At 54.4% G+C, this 19,587-nt stretch overlaps 2 protein-coding genes across 3 annotated transcripts; both read right to left on the bottom strand.

The window, feature by feature from the left end:
* Window positions 1–66: 66 nt before the first annotated feature.
* On the bottom strand, window positions 67–6,983 carry SMAGP (small cell adhesion glycoprotein). Its single transcript, XM_071455938.1, has 4 exons — window positions 6,854–6,983; window positions 6,419–6,491; window positions 6,252–6,326; window positions 67–1,310 (listed from the first exon to the last, which is right to left on the bottom strand). The coding sequence occupies exons 2-4, from the start codon at window positions 6,447–6,449 to the stop codon at window positions 1,147–1,149; spliced, it is 270 nt and encodes an 89-aa protein (XP_071312039.1). The 5' UTR covers window positions 6,450–6,491; window positions 6,854–6,983; the 3' UTR covers window positions 67–1,146.
* A 5,084-nt stretch (window positions 6,984–12,067) lies between these two features.
* Window positions 12,068–18,489, bottom strand: BIN2 (bridging integrator 2). 2 transcript variants are annotated; one of them, XM_071455977.1, is made up of 11 exons: window positions 18,347–18,489; window positions 16,857–16,937; window positions 16,689–16,743; window positions 15,388–15,482; window positions 15,199–15,294; window positions 15,012–15,119; window positions 14,840–14,925; window positions 13,930–14,005; window positions 13,559–13,641; window positions 12,559–13,309; window positions 12,068–12,271 (listed from the first exon to the last, which is right to left on the bottom strand). In XM_071455977.1, exons 1-11 carry the CDS (start codon window positions 18,422–18,424, stop codon window positions 12,164–12,166), a joined length of 1,617 nt encoding a protein of 538 aa, XP_071312078.1. In that variant the 5' UTR covers window positions 18,425–18,489; the 3' UTR covers window positions 12,068–12,163. The 2 variants fall into 2 exon arrangements, with proteins under 2 accessions (XP_071312078.1, XP_071312080.1); XM_071455979.1 differs by having other exon boundaries at window positions 12,574–13,309.
* Window positions 18,490–19,587: the final 1,098 nt, after the last annotated feature.

Raw genomic sequence — 19,587 nt, 5'->3', positions numbered from 1 at the left:
ATTCCTTCCATGGTTGGCTTCATAAATTAAGGAAGAAAAAAACTTAAACCAAACCAAATCAGATCCTCAGCTTTAGGCAGAAGGCCAGCTCCAGGGAATTTCAGGAGATCACAAGCTCCAGGGGATTCAGGCAGATTCCAGCTCCAGGATATTTAGGCAGAACCCCAGGGAATTTAGGCAGTTTCCAATTTAGGTGGATCCCCAAATCCAGGGAATTTAGGCAGAATCCCAAAGCCAGGAAGTGCAGGTAGAGCCCCAGCTCCAGGGAATTTCAGCAGATCCTCAGCTCTGGGATATTTCAGTGGATCCGCAACTCCAGGAAATTTGGGCAGATCCCTGATGCCAGGGAATTCAGGCAGCATCCTTAACTCCTGAAAATTCATGTAGACCCCCAGCTCCAGGGAATTTTGGGAGATCACAACCTCCAGGGGATTCAGGCAGATCCCAGCTCCAGGATATTTAGGCAGAACCCCGGCGAATTTAGGCAGTTTCCAATTTCGGTGGATCCCCAGATCCAAGGAATTTAGGCAGAATCCCAAAGCCAGGAAATGCAGGTAGAGCTCCAGGGCATTTAGGCAGATCCCACTGAGGAAGATTCCCCACCTCCAGGGAATTTCAGCAGATCCTCAGCTCTGGGATATTTCAACTCCGGGAAATTTGGGCAGATCCCTGATGCCAGGGAATTCAGGCAGCATCCTTAACTCCTGACAATTCATGTAGACCCCCAGCTCCAGGGAATTTGGGGAGATCACAAGCTCCAGGGGATTCAGGCAGATCCCAGCTCCAGGACATTTAGGCAGAACCCCAGGGAATTTAGGCAGGTTTCCAATTTAGGTGGATCCTCAAATCCAGGGAATTTAGGCAGGTTCTAATTTAGGTGGATCCCCAAATCCAGGGAATTTAGGCAGAATCCCAAAGCCAGGAAGTGCAGGTAGAGTTCTAGGGGATTTAGACAGATCCCACTGAGGAAGATTCCCCACCTCCAGGGAATTTCAGCAGATCCTCAGCTCCGGGATCTTTCAATTCTGGGAAATTTGGGCAGATCCCTGACGCCAGGGAATTCAGGTATCATCCTAACTCCTGACAATTCACATAGGCCTCCATCTCCAGGGAGTTTCGGGAGCTGTGTGGATCCCAGGCGTGTCCTTAGATAAAATATTCCTCTTTGTCCTTGGCCGGAGGCTCCTCCCGCGGGGCGGTGTCGGGCTCGGGCTGCTCGTAGGTGTGGTAGGAGCCCTGGTTCCGGTACAGGTAAATCCCAATCACCACCAGCACGGTCAGCAGGGTCAGGAACACCAGGGTGATCACCACTGCAGGGCAGGCACGGGTGTGACAGGTGAGATGTGTTAGAATAATTACCAAGAATAATTACCAATAATTACCAATATTGCTGGACAGGACGTGCCTGGGCTTGTCTGGTCCTTGCTGCTTGACCAAAAGGCAGCAACTGTGGTGATTTCACCCCACAGACACCTTTGGCTGGCTGGGTGTGTGGTGATTTTACCCCAGAGAGTTTTTGGCTACCTGGATCACCCCACAGACACCTTTGGCTACCTGGATCACCCCAGAGACACTTTTGGCTGGCTGGGTGTGTGGTGATTTCACCCCACAGACACCTTTGGCTGGCTGGGTGTGTGGTGATTTCACCCCACAGACACCTTTGGCTACCTGGATCACCCCACAGACACTTTTGGCTGCCTGGGCGTGTGGTGTTTCACCCCACAGACACTTTGGGCTGGCTGGGTGTGTGGTGTTTCACCCCACAGACACTTTTGCCTGCCTGGATGCTGCAGCTGGGCACTGCAGACAAGTCCAGGCCTGCAGGAGCTCTGGTGGTGCTGGGATGGAGCTTCCCCCCATAACAGGGGCTGCTCCTGGGGTTTCCCTCTGTGGAGAAGCTTTAAGGGGATGGTGAAGGAAAGGAGTCGGTTCTGCTGGAGGGTTTGGATCCAGAGCTTTATTCTGGCCTCTGAATGCAGCACCAGCTCCAACAGAGCTCCCTGAGCCCGTGGTTGCTGTTCCAGAAGGGCCTCGAGTGATTGGCAGATCCAAAGGATGCCCTCTACCCCTGGGGGGCCCTGGGCCATCCAGGTGTCCTTTGTCCCTCTGTCCCTCCCCTCCTGTCCCTGCTTGGTGGCTCCCTACCCCTTCCCTGCCCCTCTCCCCGGGGTTCAAGGAGCAGCAGCCACGGGCTCAGGGAGTTCTGTGGGAGCTGGTGCTGCATTCAGAGGCCTGAGGGCCAGAATAAAGCTCTGGATCCAAACCCTCCAGCAGAACCAACTCCTTTCCTTCACCATCACCTTAAAGCTTCTCCAGCAGAGGGAAACCTGAGGAGCAGCCCCTGTTATGGGGGGAAGCTCCATCCCAGCACCACCAGAGCTCCTGCAGGCCTGGACTTGTCTGCAGGGCCCAGCTGCAGCACCCAGGCAGCCCAAAGTGTCTGTGGGGTGAAACACCACACACCCAGGCAGCCAAAAGTGTCCCTGGGGTGAAACACCACACACCCAGGCAGCCAAAAGTGTCTGTGGGGTGAAACACCACACACCCAGGCAGCCAAAAGTGTCCCTGGGGTGAAACACCACACACCCAGGCAGGCAAAGGTGTCTGTGGGGTGAAACACCACACACCCAGCCAGCCAAAGGTGTCTGTGGGGTGAAACACCACAGTTGCTGCTCTTTGGATCAGCAGCAAGGGCCAGACAAGCTCAGGCACATCCAGTCTGGCAATATTGGTAATTATTCCAATATATGAGCCAATTTGATTAATAAGGAGAATTTATTCTGTGAAAAATGCGTATTTTATGATTGGCTTTTTGCAAATATTCAAATGAATATTGTATGTGTTGTGTTAGAAAGTGATGCTGTATTAATTCTCTTAAGTAGTGTGTTAAATATAGTTTTAGGTTATAACAAAATGTTAAAATAGAAACTCTGCTATGTACGATACTTTTCTCCTAAAGAAAGGACTCGCAATGAGATAGCAGCCACAGGACACCTGAATCTTTCAGAGAAAGAGAATTTATTGCTCCATTATCAGGAGAAATGAACTTCTTCCTGCCTCACTCATAGAGGATGATGCTGTTAGGATTCAGAGGAAGAAGCTGACACTGCCCACCCAGAATCCTGAGTTTGAATGGAATTTATGCATCATGCATGAGGTGTATGAATATGCAACAGGCTGTTGCTTTTAAGGGTTAATCCTCTGTTAATGTGGGTCCTTTTTCGGGCTTATTTTGCCCAGAAAAGGTACCTGGACTGTCTGTAACTCTTTGTCTCTATTGTCCCATATTGTCCCAATTCAAATTGTCTAAATTATTATTACTCTAATTGCATTACTATTTTTATAACCATTTTATTATCATTAAATGTTTAAAATTTTAAAAACAAGTGATTGGCGTTTTTCACAATTCCATAATTAAAATACAATGGTAAAAAGGCCACAAGCAAAGCTCAGATCAGCACTGACCCAGGCTGACAGCGTTGGTGACACAGGGGGGGCACTCTGGCTCCTCTGGCCATCACCAAGAGAAAACTCTCACAGAGTCTTTTCATACATTTCCAAGCAAGAAGAGTTTCTTGCTTTCTTATCATTGATTTTATCCTTTTAGCATCTTCAGGTAGTTTTTCCTTTCTTGCTGCTGCTCTTGCTGAGAGTTTCCCCAAACTGGTCAATAATTCACCTTGTTAGAGGAAAATCTCCTGCAATGCACATTCTAGGAGACCCAGATTTGTCTTATTGATGATGCACATCGAATGCACATTGCTGGGCTTTGGGCAGAGGAATAATCCTGTGGAATTAACATTTCATTCAGGCTGGGATTTTGGTGCATATCGCTGTAATCTCATCAGAGGGAATTTCCTGAACCCTCCTTTGGTATGCCAGGACTTTCATCAGGTGAGATTATTGTAGCATCAGCACGAATTTACACATATCATCTATTACAGGCTACAATAATTACTGTAAACTCAGCACAAATTTACACATATCATCTATTACAGGCTATGTTATTAATGAATTAGCCAATTTGATTCAGAAGGAGAATTTATCCCATAATTAAAATACAATGGTAAAAAGGCCACAAGCAAAGCTCAGATCAGCACTGACCCAGGCTGACAGTGTTGGTGACACAGGGGGGGCACTCTGGCTCCTCTGGCCATCACCAAGAGAAAACTCTCACAGAGTCTTTTCATACATTTCCAAGCAAGAAGAGTTTCTTGCTTTCTTATCATTGATTTTATCCTTTTAGCATCTTCAGGTAGTTTTTCCTTTCTTGCTGCTGCTCTTGCTGAGAGTTTCCCAAAACTGGTCAATAATTCACTTTGTTAGGGGAAAATCTCCTGCAAAATGCATTCTAGGAGACCCAGATTTACCTTGAATGCACATTGCTGAGGTTTGGCCAGATGAATAATCCTGTGGAATTAACATTTCATTCAGGCTGGGATTTTGGTGCATATCGCTGTAATCTCATCAGAGGTGAGAGAAACAGTGGATTTGTGTTTCCAAACCAGCTCTGGGTCTGCTGGGAGATAAAACCAGCACTGGGAGATAAAAGAAACAATGGGGAGGATTCCACTGATTGATGAATGGAAAAAGAGATTTGCTTTTACAAATAAAATTTCAGTTTGCTGGTAAATGAAGTTAGACATTGAAAGATGAAAGAAACAATGGGGAAGAAAAACCCCTAAATTCCATAAGAATTAAAAATTAAAAGTGAGGGTTATACATTAGAGGGGAATCTCTGGTATCAGGTGTTCTGGGGAGTCTGAACCTCTCAAGCACCTCAGAAATGGGGAAAAAGAGAGGGAAATTGGGATAAAAAGGAGGCTGAATCCTCCATAAATCTGAGAGATCCCAGGGGATGCCCCATGGCCTCTGCCTTTATTGCAATAAAGCAAAAGGACTCCTCTGGCTCCTTTTTGGACATAAACTTCTGGTGTTTGTGGATTAATTTTCCTAACAGAGGAAACTTCCCCAGAACCCTCCTTAGGTATGCCAGGATTTTCATATAAATTCATATAAATTTGTAGCCTCAGCACGAATTTATACATCTCATCTATTACAGGCTACAGTAATCTCACCTGATGAAAGTCCTGGCATACCAAAGGAGGGTTCAGGAAATTCCCTCTGATGAGATTACAGTGATATGCACCAAAATCCCAGCCTGAATGAAACGTTAATTCCACAGGATTATTCCTCTGACCAAAGCCCAGCAATGTGCATTCGATGTGCATCATCAATAAGATAAATCTGGGTCTCCTAGAATGTATTTTGCAGGAGATTTTCCCCTAACAAGGTGAATTATTGACCAGTTTGGGGAAACTCTCAGCAAGAGCAGCAGCAAGAAAGGAAAAACTACATGAAGATGCTAAAAGGATAAAATCAATGATAAGAAAGCAAGAAACTCTTCTTGCTTGGAAATGTATAAAAGGACTTTGTGAGAGTTTTCTCTTGGTGATGCCCAGAGGAGAGGAGCCAGAGTGCCCCCCCTGTGTCACCAACGCTGTCAGGACCTGATCTTTGCTTGTGGCCTTTGTACCATTGTATTTTAATTATGGAGAAATTCTTCTTATGAATCAAATTGGCTAATTCATTAATAACATAGCCTGTAATAGATGATATGTGTAAATTTGTGCTGAGTTTACAGTAATTATTGTAGCCTGTAATAGATGATATGTGTAAATTCCTTCTGAGGCTACAATAATCTCACCTGATGAAAATCCTGGCATACCAAAGGAGGGTTCAGGAAATGCCCTCTGATGAGATTACAGCGATATGCACCAAAATCCCAGCCTGAATGAAATGTTAATTCCACAGGATTATTCATCTGACCAAAGCCCAGCAATGTGCATTCAAGGTAAATCTGGGTCTCCTAGAATGCATTTTGCAGGAGATTTTCCCCTAACAAGGTGAATTATTGACCATTTTCGGGGAAACTCTCAGCAAGAGCAGCAGCAGGAAAGGAAAAACTACCTGAAGATGCTAAAAGGATAAAATCAATGATAAGAAAGCAAGAAACCCTCCCAGAAGCTTGGAAATGTATAAAAAGACTCTGTGAGAGTTTTCTCTTGGTGATGGCCAGAGGAGCCAGAGTGCCCCCCCTGTGTCACCCACGCTGTCAGGACCTGATCTTTGCTTGTGGCCTTTGTACCATTGTATTTTAATTATGGAGAAATTCTCCCTATTAGTCAAATTGGTTAATTACTGTATAACACCGGGCTGAGCCCCGGGGCGAGCGGGAGCCGCGGCCTCACCTGCGATCACGGCGGTGTCGGCGTCCTCATGGCCGGGGGGGGTGGGAGCCTTCCTCAGGTACGGCGTGGTCAGGTCTTCCTCGGGACAGGGAGAGAGGGAGGTCAGGGAGGCCTGAGCCGGGTGGAGAAGGTGGGAAGAGCGAGGAGAAGCGGCCCCAGGCGCTCACCTGAGCTCAGGTGGGGCTGATCTCCCTCCATGGCATCGGCTCCTTCCAGGGGAAGGTTCGGGCTCCTTCAGAGCTGCCAAAAATAGCGATAAAAGCGGTGAATTCCCACTCAGTGCCCCATCACCTGGGCTCAGCTGGGGCTGAGCTCCCTCCTTCCACTGCCTCCTTCCAGGTGAGGCTCCGGCTTCCTTCGGAGCTGCCAAAAATAGCGATAAAAGTCGTGATTTCCCCCCCAATCACCCCAAAAGGCTCCGCGCAGGGGGGGGGCGCAGCACCAGTAACGCACTGGAATTGCTGGGGCTGGGGTCGCACCCGGGCAGGGAAGAACCAGCCCCTGACCGGATTCACTCCCAGGTTTTAAGAGCTTCAAAGTGCCTGAAAGTCCTTGAAAATGCCCCGAATGCGGCGCCGGAGCTCGGGAATTGCCCGACCCACCTTGGCTGTGCCCGATGGGGACCCCCGGGCCCCCCAAGTGTCCCGGCGGTGGCTCCGGGGCTCGGGGCCGGGCGGCTCCGGGGCGCGGGGATTCCGTGACTCAGCGCGGCCGGGGCGAATCCAATCCCATTTGTTTGGGGTTTTTTAAAAAAAGAGGAAATCGAGCGGCGGGAGCGGGGCCGGAGTGGGGCGGGGCCACGGCCGGGCCGGGAGCGGGAATTTGGGGCTGGGGTGGCCGGGAATTGGGGCTGGGAGAGCGCCGGGAATTGGGGCTGGGGGAACCCCGGGAATTGGGGCTGGGGGAGTGCCGGGAATTTGGGGCTGGGGGAGCGCCGGGAATTGGGGCTGGGGGAGCGCCGGGAATTGGGTCTGGGGGGGGGGGGGGGGACCGGGAATTGGGTCTGAGGGGGCCGGGAACAGGGGCTTGGGGAGCCGGGAATTTGGTTTGGGTGAGCCCCCTGATTTGGGGCTGGGGGGAGGCAGGAATTTGGTTTAGGGGAGCTGGAAATTGGGGCTGGGGGCGCCCGGAGTTGGAGCTGGGAGCGCTCCGGGAACTGGGGCTGGGGGAGCGCCAGGAATTTGGTTTGGGGGAGCCCCGGGAATTGGGGCTGGGAGGGAGCCCCGGGTGTTGGGGATGAGGGGAACCGGGAATTGGGGCTGGGGGCCAGCTGGGACTTGGGTCTGGGGGGGAGGCGGGAATTGGGTCTAGGGGAGCCCCGGGAGTTGGGGCTGGGGGGAAACCGGGAATTGGGTCTGGGGGTGCTGGGAATTGGGGCTGGGGGTGCTGGGAATTGGGGCTGGGGGGCAGGCGGGAATTGGGGCTGGGGGAGCCCCGGGAATTGGGGCTGGGGCACCCCGGGAATTGGGGCTGGGGGGGAACCGGGAATTGGGTCTGGGGCACCCCGGGAATTGGGTCTGGGGGCTCCGGAGCTCGGGCCGTGACCGCTCCCCTCCCGCAGGGCTCAGGGAGGGGCGGGACCCGAGCAGGCAAAGCCCGGCTCAGGCCGGCAGCAGCCGCCGCTCCTTGAACTCAGTTTTACTTAAATCAGCTCTGCATTAAACCCAGTTGTGCTTTAAACCCAGCTTTGCTTTCAACCTGGTTTTGCTGTCAGACCAGTTCTGCTTTAAAACTAGTCCTGCATTAAACTTTGTTTTAAGCCTGTTTCACTTTAAACCTTGTTTCACTTTAAACTTTGTTTTGCTTTAAACCTTGTTTTGCTTTAAATCCAGCTTTGTTTGAAACCTAACTCTGCATTAACCCAAACTTTGTTTTAAACACGATTTTTTCTTAAACCCAGCTTTGCATTAGACCCGATTTTATTTCCAGCACAATTTTGCTTTAAGCCTGATTTTACTTTAGTCCAGTCCTATGTTAAACTCAGCTTTTCTTTAAACTTAGTTTTGCTTTAAACTCACTTTGCTTTAAACCCAACTGCACTTTAAGTCCAGCTTTTCATTAAACCCAGCTTTGAATTAAAGCTGATTTTGCCTTAAAACCAGCTTTCCTTTACACTGAGTTTGCTTTAGACATGATTTTGCTTTAAACACAGATTTGCATTACATCCAGAGCTGCTTTAATCCCAGCTTTGTTTTAAACTCGGTTTTGCTTTAAACCCAACTTTGAATGACACCAAGTTTTGCTTTGAACAGTTTTGTTTTCAATCCAGTTTTGCTTGAAGTCCGGTTTTGCTTTAACCCAGCCCCTCATTAAGCCCAGCTTTGCTGTGAGGCTCCCCCAGCAGAGCTCTCCGGGCCTTTCCCAAAGCCAACCTCGACCTTCCCACGGAGCAGCTGCTGCTCCCGGGCGGCTTCAGGACAAAAACCGGGATTAAATTCCCCAAAAGAAACTGGGCTTTAAGAGAACAGGAGGAACAGGCGCTGCTGGGTGGAACAGGGGCTGAGCTGAGCTTTGGGAAGGGTTTATTGGGAAGAGTTTGGCGTTGTCAGTGAGGAACCACTTCTGGTTCTGGGCCCCAGCACCCCAAAAACGCAGCCCTGGGACCCCCACGCCTGAGGATGGGAATGCTGGGACTCACCAAAGGTTTAAGCCGGGTTTTATCTGAGGGAAGGGTTTGGTTTCCATCCAACACGCGCGGTGCTGGAAGGGGAGAGCTCCTCCTGCTCTCTCCAGGGCAGGGATGCTCCCCATGGATCCCTCCCTGCTCCCGCCTCGGGATCGTGGGAAGGAATCACCCAAACCCTGCGGGAAGGCCCCGGTGCTTCCCAAAACCCTCGGCACTGCCAGAAATGCCGAGGGTTCCGGATCCAGCCCGGAAAGGGGGGGCTGGAGCGGCAGTGAATCATTCCCACCCCAGTGCATTTCAATGTGTTCTTAAAGCCGGCGTGTGAAAAACCCTCATCTTCCTCATTCCTGCGCTCCGGCCGAGCGGCTCCAGAGCCGTTCCCAAGGGAAACCCTGCCCCGCTCGGCTGCTGCGATCCCAAAAACTCCTTCCAGGAGCGCCGGGGATGCAGCTCCCCATCCCCATTCCCATTCCCAGTGCCTGGAGGACAGGAGGAACAAACCAACCCTACAACGATTTTTAGGGGTGCTTGGGAGCACTTTTACAACCCCCCCATTCCCATTCCCAGTGCCTGGAGGACGAGAGGACCAAACCATCCCTACAGATTTTTAGGGCTGCTCAGCAGGGCCTTTACAGCCCCCCCATTCCCATCCCCATTCCCAGTGCCTGGAGGATGAGAGGAACAAACCGTCCCTACAGATTTTTAGGGGTGCTTGGCAGCGCCTTTACAGCCCCCCTATCCCCATTTCCATTCCTGTTCCCAGTGCCTGGAGGACAGGAGGAGAAAACCAACCCTACAGATTTTTAGGGGTGTTTGGGAGCACCTTTACAACCCTCCCGTTCCCATCCACATTCCCGTTCTCGGTGCCTGGAGGACAGGAGGAGCAAACCGTCCCTACAGATTTTTAGGGCTGCTCGGCAGCGCCTTTACAGCCCCCCCATTCCCATTCCCAGTGCCTGGAGGACGAGAGGAACAAACCGTCCCTACAGATTTTTAGGGGTGCTTGGGAGCACCTTTACAGCCCCCCCATTCCCATCCCCATTCCCGTTCCCGGTGCCTGGAGGACAGGAGGAACAAACCAACCCTACAACGATTTTTAGGGGTGCTTGGGAGCACGTTTACAGCCCTCCCATCCCCATCCCCATTCCCTTTCCCAGTGCCTGGAGGACAGGAGGAACAAACTTTCCCTACAGATTTTTAGGGGTGCTTGGGAGCACCTTTACAGCCCCCCCCATTCCCATCCCCATTCCCGTTCTCGGTGCCTGGAGGACAGGAGGAACAAACCGTCCCTACAGATTTTTAGGGCTGCTCGGCAGCGCCTTTACAGCTCCCCCATTCCCATCCCTATCCCCATTTCCATTCCCCTTCCCAGTGCCTGGAGGACAGGAGGAGCAAACCAACCCTACAACGATTTTTTAGGGGTGCTTGGGAGCACCTTTACAGCCCCTTCATTCCCATCCCCATCCCCATTCCCAGTGCCTGGAGGACAGGAGGAGCAAACCAACCCTACAACGATTTTTTAGGGATGCTTAGGAGTATTTTGCAGCCCTCCCATTCCCATCCGTATTCCTGTTCCCAGTGCCTGGAGGACGAGAGGAGCAAACCGTCCCTACAGATTTTTAGGGGTGCTTGGGAGCACTTTTACAGCCCCCCTATCCCCATTCCCATTCCTGTTCTCGTTGCCTGGAGGACAGGAGGAGCAAACCGTCCCTACAGATTTTTAGGGGTGCTCAGCAGCGCCTTTACAGCCCCTCCATTCCCATCACTATCCCCATCCCCATTCCTGTTCTCGTTGCCTGGAGGACAGGAGGAACAAACTGTCCCTACAGATTTTTAGGGGTGCTTGGGAGCACTTTTACAGCCCCCCTATCCCCATCCCCATTCCTGTTCTCGGTGCCTGGAGGACAGGAGGAGCAAACCGTCCCTACAGATTTTTAGGGGTGCTTGGGAGCACCTTTACAGCCCCTCCATTCCCATCCCCATCCCCATTCTTGGTGCCTGGAGGACAGGAGGAACAAACAGATTTGTTTGTCCCTACAGATTTTTAGGGCTGTTCAGCAGGGCCTTTACAGCCCCCCCATTCCCATTCCCATGTCCGTTCCCAGTGCCTGGAGAACAAGAGGAATAAACCGTCCCTATAGATTTTTAGGCATGCTTGGGAGCGCCTTTCCAGCCCCCCATTCCCATTCCTATCCCCATTCCCATCCCCATTCCCATCCCCATTCCCAGTGCCTGGAGGACAGGAGGAATAAACTGTCCCTACAGATTTTTAGGGCTGCTCGGCAGTGCCTTTCCAGCCCCTCTGTTCCCATTCCTGGTGGATGGAGGATGGGATCACCAAACCATCCCCCCGGCTTCTTTTGGGGTGCTCCTCAGCCCCTTTACAGCCGCCCCGTCCCCTCCCCAGCGGGTGGAGGCCGGGATTTGCTGCTCGCCCTCGTTTCTTGTCCCTCACTTTGGGATGATCCCCTGGGACGGGCACTTTGCTCCCCCTGCTTCCCCCTCAGCTTTCCTGCCGGATTTCCTGCTTTCAGCCTCTCCCTGTGGCAGGATCCGGCCTTTTCCTCCCCTCCCACCCCAAATCCAGCTGGAAAACGCCCGGCCGAGCCCCGACATTCCGGCTTCACCCCGGACCGGCCGCACACCCCGTCCCTCACTGCAGGGCCGCGGTGCCGCCCTGGCCGGATCCCTGTGCCTGGAATTTGCCCCCTGAAGCCCCCCAGGGGTCGGGGATTTCGGGGGGAGGGACATCCCGGGATCCAGGTCCCTCTCCTGCAGCTCTTACCTGCCGGCACCATGTGCGGCTCCAGGTGAAGGCGTTGCCCAGGTGAAGGCGTTGCCCTTTTCCTACCTCACCTTTCCAGTTCGGCTGGAATGAGGATCAACCCCCCAGGATCCCTGCCCCGCTTAACCCTTCGCTGGCTGCGGGACAAACCCATCATCCCGGAGATTGGGGGAATTCTGGATCACGGGAGGGGAAAATTGGGGTGTTTTGGGGGGTTTTTGACATCACAGCGCATTTTCCGGGAGCCGGTGGAACAGGCTCGACGCCTTTTCCCCGAGTCACGGGTGTTGGAGCAGGGCAGAGAGTGACAACCCCCAACCTCCCCGCCCTACACTCCTCAGCCACCCCAAATCCGCCGGTGGGATCGCCCCGGACCCCTCCGCAATCCCAGATGGAGTTTTGGGATTTTTCCACCTTTTCCATCTTTATTTCGGACGGGATGGGGGCTGGGAAATACTTTCTGGGAAATGAATTTGGGGAAGAAGCCGCATTTCCCTGGGATCAGAGGGCGCTGAGGAACTCGGGGGGATCCTGGGGGGGGTCTGCAGCACCTGAGGGGTCCCGGCTCGTGTCCTGGCTCGTGTCCTGCTCCGGTGTCCCGGAACAGCCCTGGGAGAGACACGGGGGTGACGCTGGCACCTCGTGGTTCGGTTGAATCCCACCCAAAAGGGACCGAGCCCCCCGCCCGTGGCACCCGCCTGGCTTGGGGGTCCAGGGGGGCTCCGGCCGTGCCCGGAGCCGGGGGAGGGGCAGCTCCGGCCCCACCTGCGGCACAGGGTGTCCCAGGGGCTGGCTTTGTCCCCGGGGCCAGCCCCGTGTCCCCACATCCCTCCCGGGTGTCCCCAGCCCGGAATCCCCCCTCGCTCCCACCCCGGCGTCCCCCAGAACTTTCCCACCTGAGTTTTGCGCACCTCTGGCTCGACATCCGCCGCCTCCGCGCTGTCCCCGGTGTCCCCGCGCTGTCCCCGCTCACCGCCGAGCTGGCACGGCTCCCGGGGAGTGGCCGCGGGGCTGGGGGCACGGCAGGGGACAGCTGCGGTGGGGGACGGCGACACCGCGGGCCGCGCCCGACCCTCCGCGCTGGTGGCCGCGCTGTCCCCTGCCGTGCCCGCGGCTGTCCCCGCCGCTGCTGACAAGGTGCCAGCGGCCTGGACGATGGCCTCGGATAAAATCAGTGACGCCAGCGAGGTGGCGATGCCCTCGGGGCCCCCCCGCGCCCCGCTGTCACCCCCCGGCTCCGCGGCTGTCGCCGACGGCTCCTGACCAGGGGACAGAGAGTCGGGGTCGGAGATGGGCTCCGGGGGCTCCTCGCTGGACACCGACCCTGTCACCGCTGTCGCCTGCTCCGGGGGCTCCTCGCTGGACACCGACCCTGTCACCGCTGTCGCCTGCTCCGGGGGCTCGCTGTCGCGGCCGGGGCCGGGCTCCGCGCTCTCCTCGCTGGACACCGAGGCCAGGGAGCCCCCGCTGGCGGGCGAAGCCGGGGGGGGCCCGGGGGACACCGCGGGGGTGGCGGTGTCGGTGGCGGCGCTGCCCCCGCCGGGGGACCACGGTGTCACCTCCGCGTCCAGCACGGGGGCCTTGTCCGGGCAGGGGAACATGGCCGGGGGGCTCACGGGCGCCGAGATGACCAGAGAGCGGCGATTGCTGGGGGGGATAGAAGGGTTCAACTCGGGGCTCCTCCTTGGGGTGTCACCGTCCCAGCTTGCGGGGGGCGCTTCCCCAGCCAGCAGGACCCCGATAATTCCCCAGGCCCACAAGAAGCACCTTCAGCCCATCTTTGGCAGACGCCCGCCCACCCCAGGACTGTGGGACCGGAGCCTCCATCACATTTTTGGGGCTGGGGGGCAAAATGTCCCCTCAGCTCTGCTGTCCCCTCATCTCCCCGGGTGTTACCTGGGGACACCTTTGATGATGAACACCTTGCTCGAGTGCTGCTTCTCCAGTTTGCTCATCACCTCGTACAGGTCCCGGTTGAGCTGGGGAGGGGGGACACAGAAACACTTCAGGGGGCCCCCCAGGTGCCCCCCATCATCCGGGGGCTCAGCAGGGCCCCAACACCTCGGGACACCCCAAACACCCTCGGGCTGCTCTGAATGAATGAACGAAATGAAGAGCAAGGACTCTGGGGAACAGCACCGGCATGGACACCTGGGACACCTGGGACACCTGGGGACACTTGGGGACACTTGGGGACGCCTGGGGACACCTGGGGACACCTGAGGATGCCGGGGGGCGGGGGAGGTGTTTTGGGGTGCCGTCCCCACCTTGCTCATCTCCTTGTAGAAGACGTCACGGAGGTTGGAGATGTTCTGGAAAACGGTGACGTAACAGGCGAGGCGGCTGCGGGGGACAGGGAGGGGTCTGGGCGTGCCCCACGATGTCCGAACGAGGGGACACCAGAGGGGACACCGGAGGGGTCTGGGCGTGCCCCACGATGTCCCACCGAGGGGACACCGGAGGGGTCGGGGGTACTCAGCCACTTCCCACCCGTCCCTCCCCCTGAGTCCCCAACTCCGTGGGCCCCTCACGGAACGGGAATGTCCCCTCAGGGCCACCCCATGGGTGCCGCGGAGCTGCCACCTCCCACTGTCACAGGGCCCCGTGGCCGATGTCCCCCCAGGACCCCCGATGTGTCCCCAGGGTGGACCTTGAGGAGAGACCCACGCAAGTCCTTCCCTGCATGGAGGGACCTCACCCACATGATGGCACCCATGCCCAGCCCGTGTCCCCCAGCCCTGCCATGTCCCCCGACCCCACAATGTCCCCCCAGCCCTGCCATGTCCCCCAGCTCCACAATGTCCCCCCGTCCCTGCCATGTCCCCCAGCACCACGATGTCCCCCCGTCCCTGCCATGTCCCTCCGCTCCTGCCGTGTCCCCCAGCCCCACAACGTCCCCAGCCACACGATGTCCCCCTGCCTTGTCCCCCAGCCCCACGATGTCCCCAGCCCCACGATGTCCCCCTGCCGTGTCCCCCAGCCCCATGATGTCCCCCACCCCCTGGTCTGTGATGTCCCCAAGCCCTTGTGGTGTCCCCCAGCCCCATGATATCCCCACCCTGACGCCCCCCCCGGTGACCTCCATCCCCGTGATGTCCCCAAATCCCTGCAGTGTCCCCCAGCCCCCCGCACGTCCCCGAGCCCCCGCGGTGTCCCCAGGCCTGTGACAGCCCGTACCTGCCGTACAGGACCGGCAGCTCCTCCCGCAGGTCCCTGTTCAGCTCCTCAAACACCGCCTGGGCTCTATTGAACTCCTCCTCGGCCTGCCGGGAGGGACGGGGGGGTCGCGGCTTTGTCCCCACGGCCGGGGCACTGTCCCCACACGGGGGCTGTGCTGGGGGGTCCCAACCTTGGCGATTTTGGCCTCGTCCTTTTTCTTGGCGCTCTGAAGAGCCTCCAGGTGGTGCCGGGCGCTGTCGTAGTCCACGAGCTTTCGGCCCCGCTTGGCGATGCGCTCCTGGGGGGGGGGACAGGTGAGCCAGGACCCCCCCGTGCTCCCCCTGTCCCCAACCCCGCCCGACCGCCCAGGGAGGCACCTTAAAGTCCCCGAACTGAGCCAGGTAATTCTCCATGAGCCGCAGGGCTTGGTCGGCCAACTTCGCCTCGTAGTCCTCCCACAGGAGGTCATTGCTCTGGGGGGACAGGGACAGGGACAGCAGTGACAGCCGGGACCCCCCCAACGCCCCCAGGCTTCAAGGGGACCCTTGGGGACACCCGGGGCTCACTTCGGCGATGGCGCGGAGCTCCTCGTGCCCGTCCCACTCAGGGCTGTAAATCTCCTGCAGCGTCTCGGCCACTCTGCGGGAGCTCTCGTGCATCACTGCGGGCACAGACACCCGGCACGATCGTTATCACTGTCGTTATCATTATCACTATCATTATTATTATCATTGTCATTATCAGAATTATCATTATCGTTATTATTATCATTATAATTATCATTGTCATTATCATTATCACTATCACTATCATGATCAGGATCAGTTATCATTGTCATAATTATAATAATCATTATCGTTATTATTATCATTATAATTATCATTGTCATTATTATTATAACTACTATCATTATCACTATCATGATAATTATCATTGTCATTGTCATTATCATAATTATAATAATCATTATCGTTATTATTATTATAATTATTATTGTCATTATTATTATAGCTATCATTATCATTCTCACTATCACTATCATGATCATAATCAGTTATCATTATCACTATCACTATCACGATCACGATCATTATCATTGTCATTATCATTTATTCCTGATCGTTATTAATTTATTCACTGCTGTCTGTTGTTGTTTATTAGCCCAGGTGTGTTATTTAAAATTATTTATTGTCGCTATTATCCCATATATATACAATATATAACATATGTATTATCTGTTTTTCTATTTAATATCTTGTATATAATATATATCCCATATATATTCATTATCTATTATCCCACATACAGTTTTTATTATTATTATTTTATTAATAGTATTACCGATATTAATTATTATATTATATTATGTTATATTATCATTTAATATTATTGATATTAAACCTATATATTATTACTACTAATATTATTATTTTATCTTTAATATCTTTTAAATAGATATTACTTATATATCTTCATTATCTCTCTATTATTTTTATTTCTCTATTATCTCTCTATTATTTTATCTCTTTATTATCTCATATGCATTTAATAAATAATGAGATATAAAAATATATATTGCATATGTCATATATGTAGGACATATATATCTCATCTATATTATATTATCTATTATCCCACGTATAGTATTTTATTAACTATTTTCTCTTTATTATCCATTCATAGCTTACAATCTATTTATTCTCAGTATTTATTTTTATTTATTCTTTATTTTGATTTGATACTGATTTTTAATGCTCAATCTATTTATTGTAGCATGATTTATTTCCTCTGCTATTCCTGATTTATTATCCCGGCTCCGCCCCGAGTCCCTCCCTGTTACCGGATCCATCCCGGATGGGTTCCTCACCTCTCACGGCTCCCACGAACCCCTTGAGCTCCTTGTAGAGTTTGTGACCCTCGTTCTGCAAAATACGGCGGCGAGGGGGGAGGTCAGGGCTGTCCGCGGGGACAGGGACCCCCGGGGGTGTCCCCAATGTCCCCGGTGTCCCCGGTGTCCCCAGTGTCCCCCTGTCACCTGCTGCAGCTGGAAGTTGTAGGCGCTCTGCTCGAACTGCTCATCTTTGGTTTCCACCGTTTTGCCCAATTTTTGCAAAACCTGTGATGGAGAGAGAGGGGAAGAGGCCCCCACCACACCCCAAGGGCACCGGGCTGCGCCCCCCGGGCCCCCCAAAACCCCCCTGAGGAGCTGCCGAGGAGCCAGCGGGGCAGGATTGATGTGGAAATGCAAAATTTCACTGCATCCCTCTGTGCTTTTATTTCTTTCAGGAAAACGGTGAATTTTTGGGTGCCAATCTACCTCCCACCCTAAACCCTGTGGGTGCAGCCCTGTGCATCCCAAAACACCCCAAGCCCCGGCTGTGGGGCACAGGGGACACCATGAGGAGGATGAGGAGGCTGAAGCAGAGCTGAGAGGCTGCTCTGGGTGGGAGAGATTTGGGGTGTCCAGGCTGAACCTCCTGGGAAGAGGCTGAGTCTGGACTGGGGCAGCTTTGGGGTGCCCAGGAAGAGACTGAGCTCCCCTGGGAAGAGGCTGGGGCCAGGCATGAAGGGGTTTTGGGGTGCCCAGGAAGAAGGTGACCCTCTGGAGAATGACTGAAGCCAGATGAGGAGAAATTCGAGGTGTCCAGGAAGAGGCTGAACCCCCCAGGAAGAGCCTGGGCCAGGCAGGAGGGACTTTTTGGGCGCCCACAAACAGCTTGAACCCCACAGGAAGGGGCCAGGGCTGGGAGCAGTGAGCTTTGGAGTGTCCAGGAAGAGGCTGGGGCTGGGTCAGAGGGAGATTTGGGATGTCCAGGAAGAGGCTGGGACTGGGTCAGAGGGAGATTTGGGATGTCCAGGAAGAGATTGGGCCCCCTGGGAAGAGGCCAGGACCGGCTGGGAGGGAGATTTGCAGCGTGCAGGAAGCAGCCAGAGCCTGGCCCGGGATGATTGAGCCGTGGGAAAGCCAAATTTAGCACCGAGCCCCAGCCAGGAAAGCCGGGAGGGTGAGGGTTTGAAAGGGGTCCTTGTGTCACCCCAAAAGGGGAGTCACAGCTACTTTTAGGGGAGAGGAAAGGAAAGAGGCTCCCCCAAAGCAGTGAGAATCGCCCCGCTCGTGCCGTTTCCGCGGCCCTTCCCCCTCGTTTCCTGTGGGCCTCTGCTGATCTCACCAAGGCTCCTGGGACCCCCGGCCACGCTGGGTCCTGCTGGGCACCCCCAGTGCCAGCCAGCCCAGGCACCCCGTGCCACCACCCCACAGCCCCCCCATAACCCCCACAAAGGTGTTTTGGGTAGAGAACCCCCCACCATTGGAGAAGCCAAAGTGTCTTGGGGAGCTTTGGGAGATGCCATTCCCCAAACCCTTGGAGCAGCAATGACATTGACCCAGAAACCCCCAAATTCTCACCCTGTGAGCACCCAAAGGTGCTGAGCTGTGCCATTTGGGCCACCCCGGGAGCGCTGAGGGGGGAGAGAAGGACAAACCCAGTCACAGGTGGGGTGTGGGGATGGGTGGCACCTCCGTACCTTCTCCTGGGCGCGGCTGAAGCGCTTCTGGACCTGCCTGGCGAAGAGCCCGGCGCTGCCACTCCTGCCCTCGGCCATGGCCCCAGCACGGCCCCGGCGCGGCCCCGCAGCTGCCGTTGGAGGCTTCTGAGGGAGGAAGTTGGAGGCGAGGCCAGGCAGCATCCGCTGCGCGCCCCGGAACCCCCAAACCCCAAAAAGGCTCTCCTGGAACCCGGCCAGGCCGCAGGGCTGGGGGGCCATGGAGGATCCAGCTGGGAGGGACACACAAAGGATCATGGAGGCAGCTCCTGGCCCCGTGCAGGACAACTCCTAATGGTCACTGATGGCAAAACCCCGAAGTTCAAGGTGGTCAAAAGGTCCCTGACCTCTCGGGTCGTGGAATCACCAGAGGTGGAAGGGACACACAAGGATGATAAAGGAAAACTGTTGGTTCTGCAAAGGACAACCCCAAAGATCCCCAAAATCCAGGAGTGTTGTCCAAGTGCTCCCAGATGTCCAGACCCATGGAATCATGGATATTCTGAGGTGGAAAAGACCCTCTGGGAAGAAAGAACTGTGGAACATCTGGAGTTGGATAGGAAACAAGTTGTGTGTCTAACACAGAATGATCGCAAAAATCTCAGTAATCCACAAATCCCACTTTTTTAACCCAAAAATGAGTGTACAGCCCTTTGTGCCACAGCTGGGGGATCAGCTTTGCCTTGGGGTGTCCCTGTGTGGGGCGGAGCCGTTGCCGCTGTCCCTCACTCTGTGCCCTTGGTGCTGATAGAACAAACATGGGATTACTTGGGAATTGTGTTCCTGGGAAGTTTCGTGTTTTCCTTGGAAATAAATGCAGAACTGCAGCAGGTGCTTTTTATTCCCAACACTTTTTTGGACCTGGTTGACCCCATGAGCCTTGTGATCCCGAATGCCAAGGCCTGTGCCTCAAGGGTCAATGTTCCTCACCAAAACAATCTCCATTTGGAGTTCAAGGGGTAAAACATGACAGAGTTTTGGCCAAAATCCCAGGGTTTATTTCAAACCTATCTCTGCTTCCTCCTGCCCCAGCCTCAGGCCCCAGGGAGCCCCGGCCCTGCTCCAGCGCTGGCTGTGCCGGGGGCTTGGGGAGGGGCTGACGGTCGTGCCCCGTTTGTGCCTCGATTTCCCCATCCCGGTGCCGATGTGGCTCCATCCAGGGGTTGGATCGAGCCCCTGGGCGCCATGGCACGAACCGAGGCCGGGCAGAGCTGCAGCCAAGG

The sequence above is a fragment of the Agelaius tricolor genome, unplaced genomic scaffold (assembly GCF_023055355.1).
Source record: "Agelaius tricolor isolate 1412-34295 unplaced genomic scaffold, bAgeTri1.0.p SCAF_55, whole genome shotgun sequence".
Classification (NCBI taxonomy): domain Eukaryota; kingdom Metazoa; phylum Chordata; class Aves; order Passeriformes; family Icteridae; genus Agelaius; species Agelaius tricolor.
This window is presented reverse-complemented; position numbering and strand designations above follow the sequence as displayed.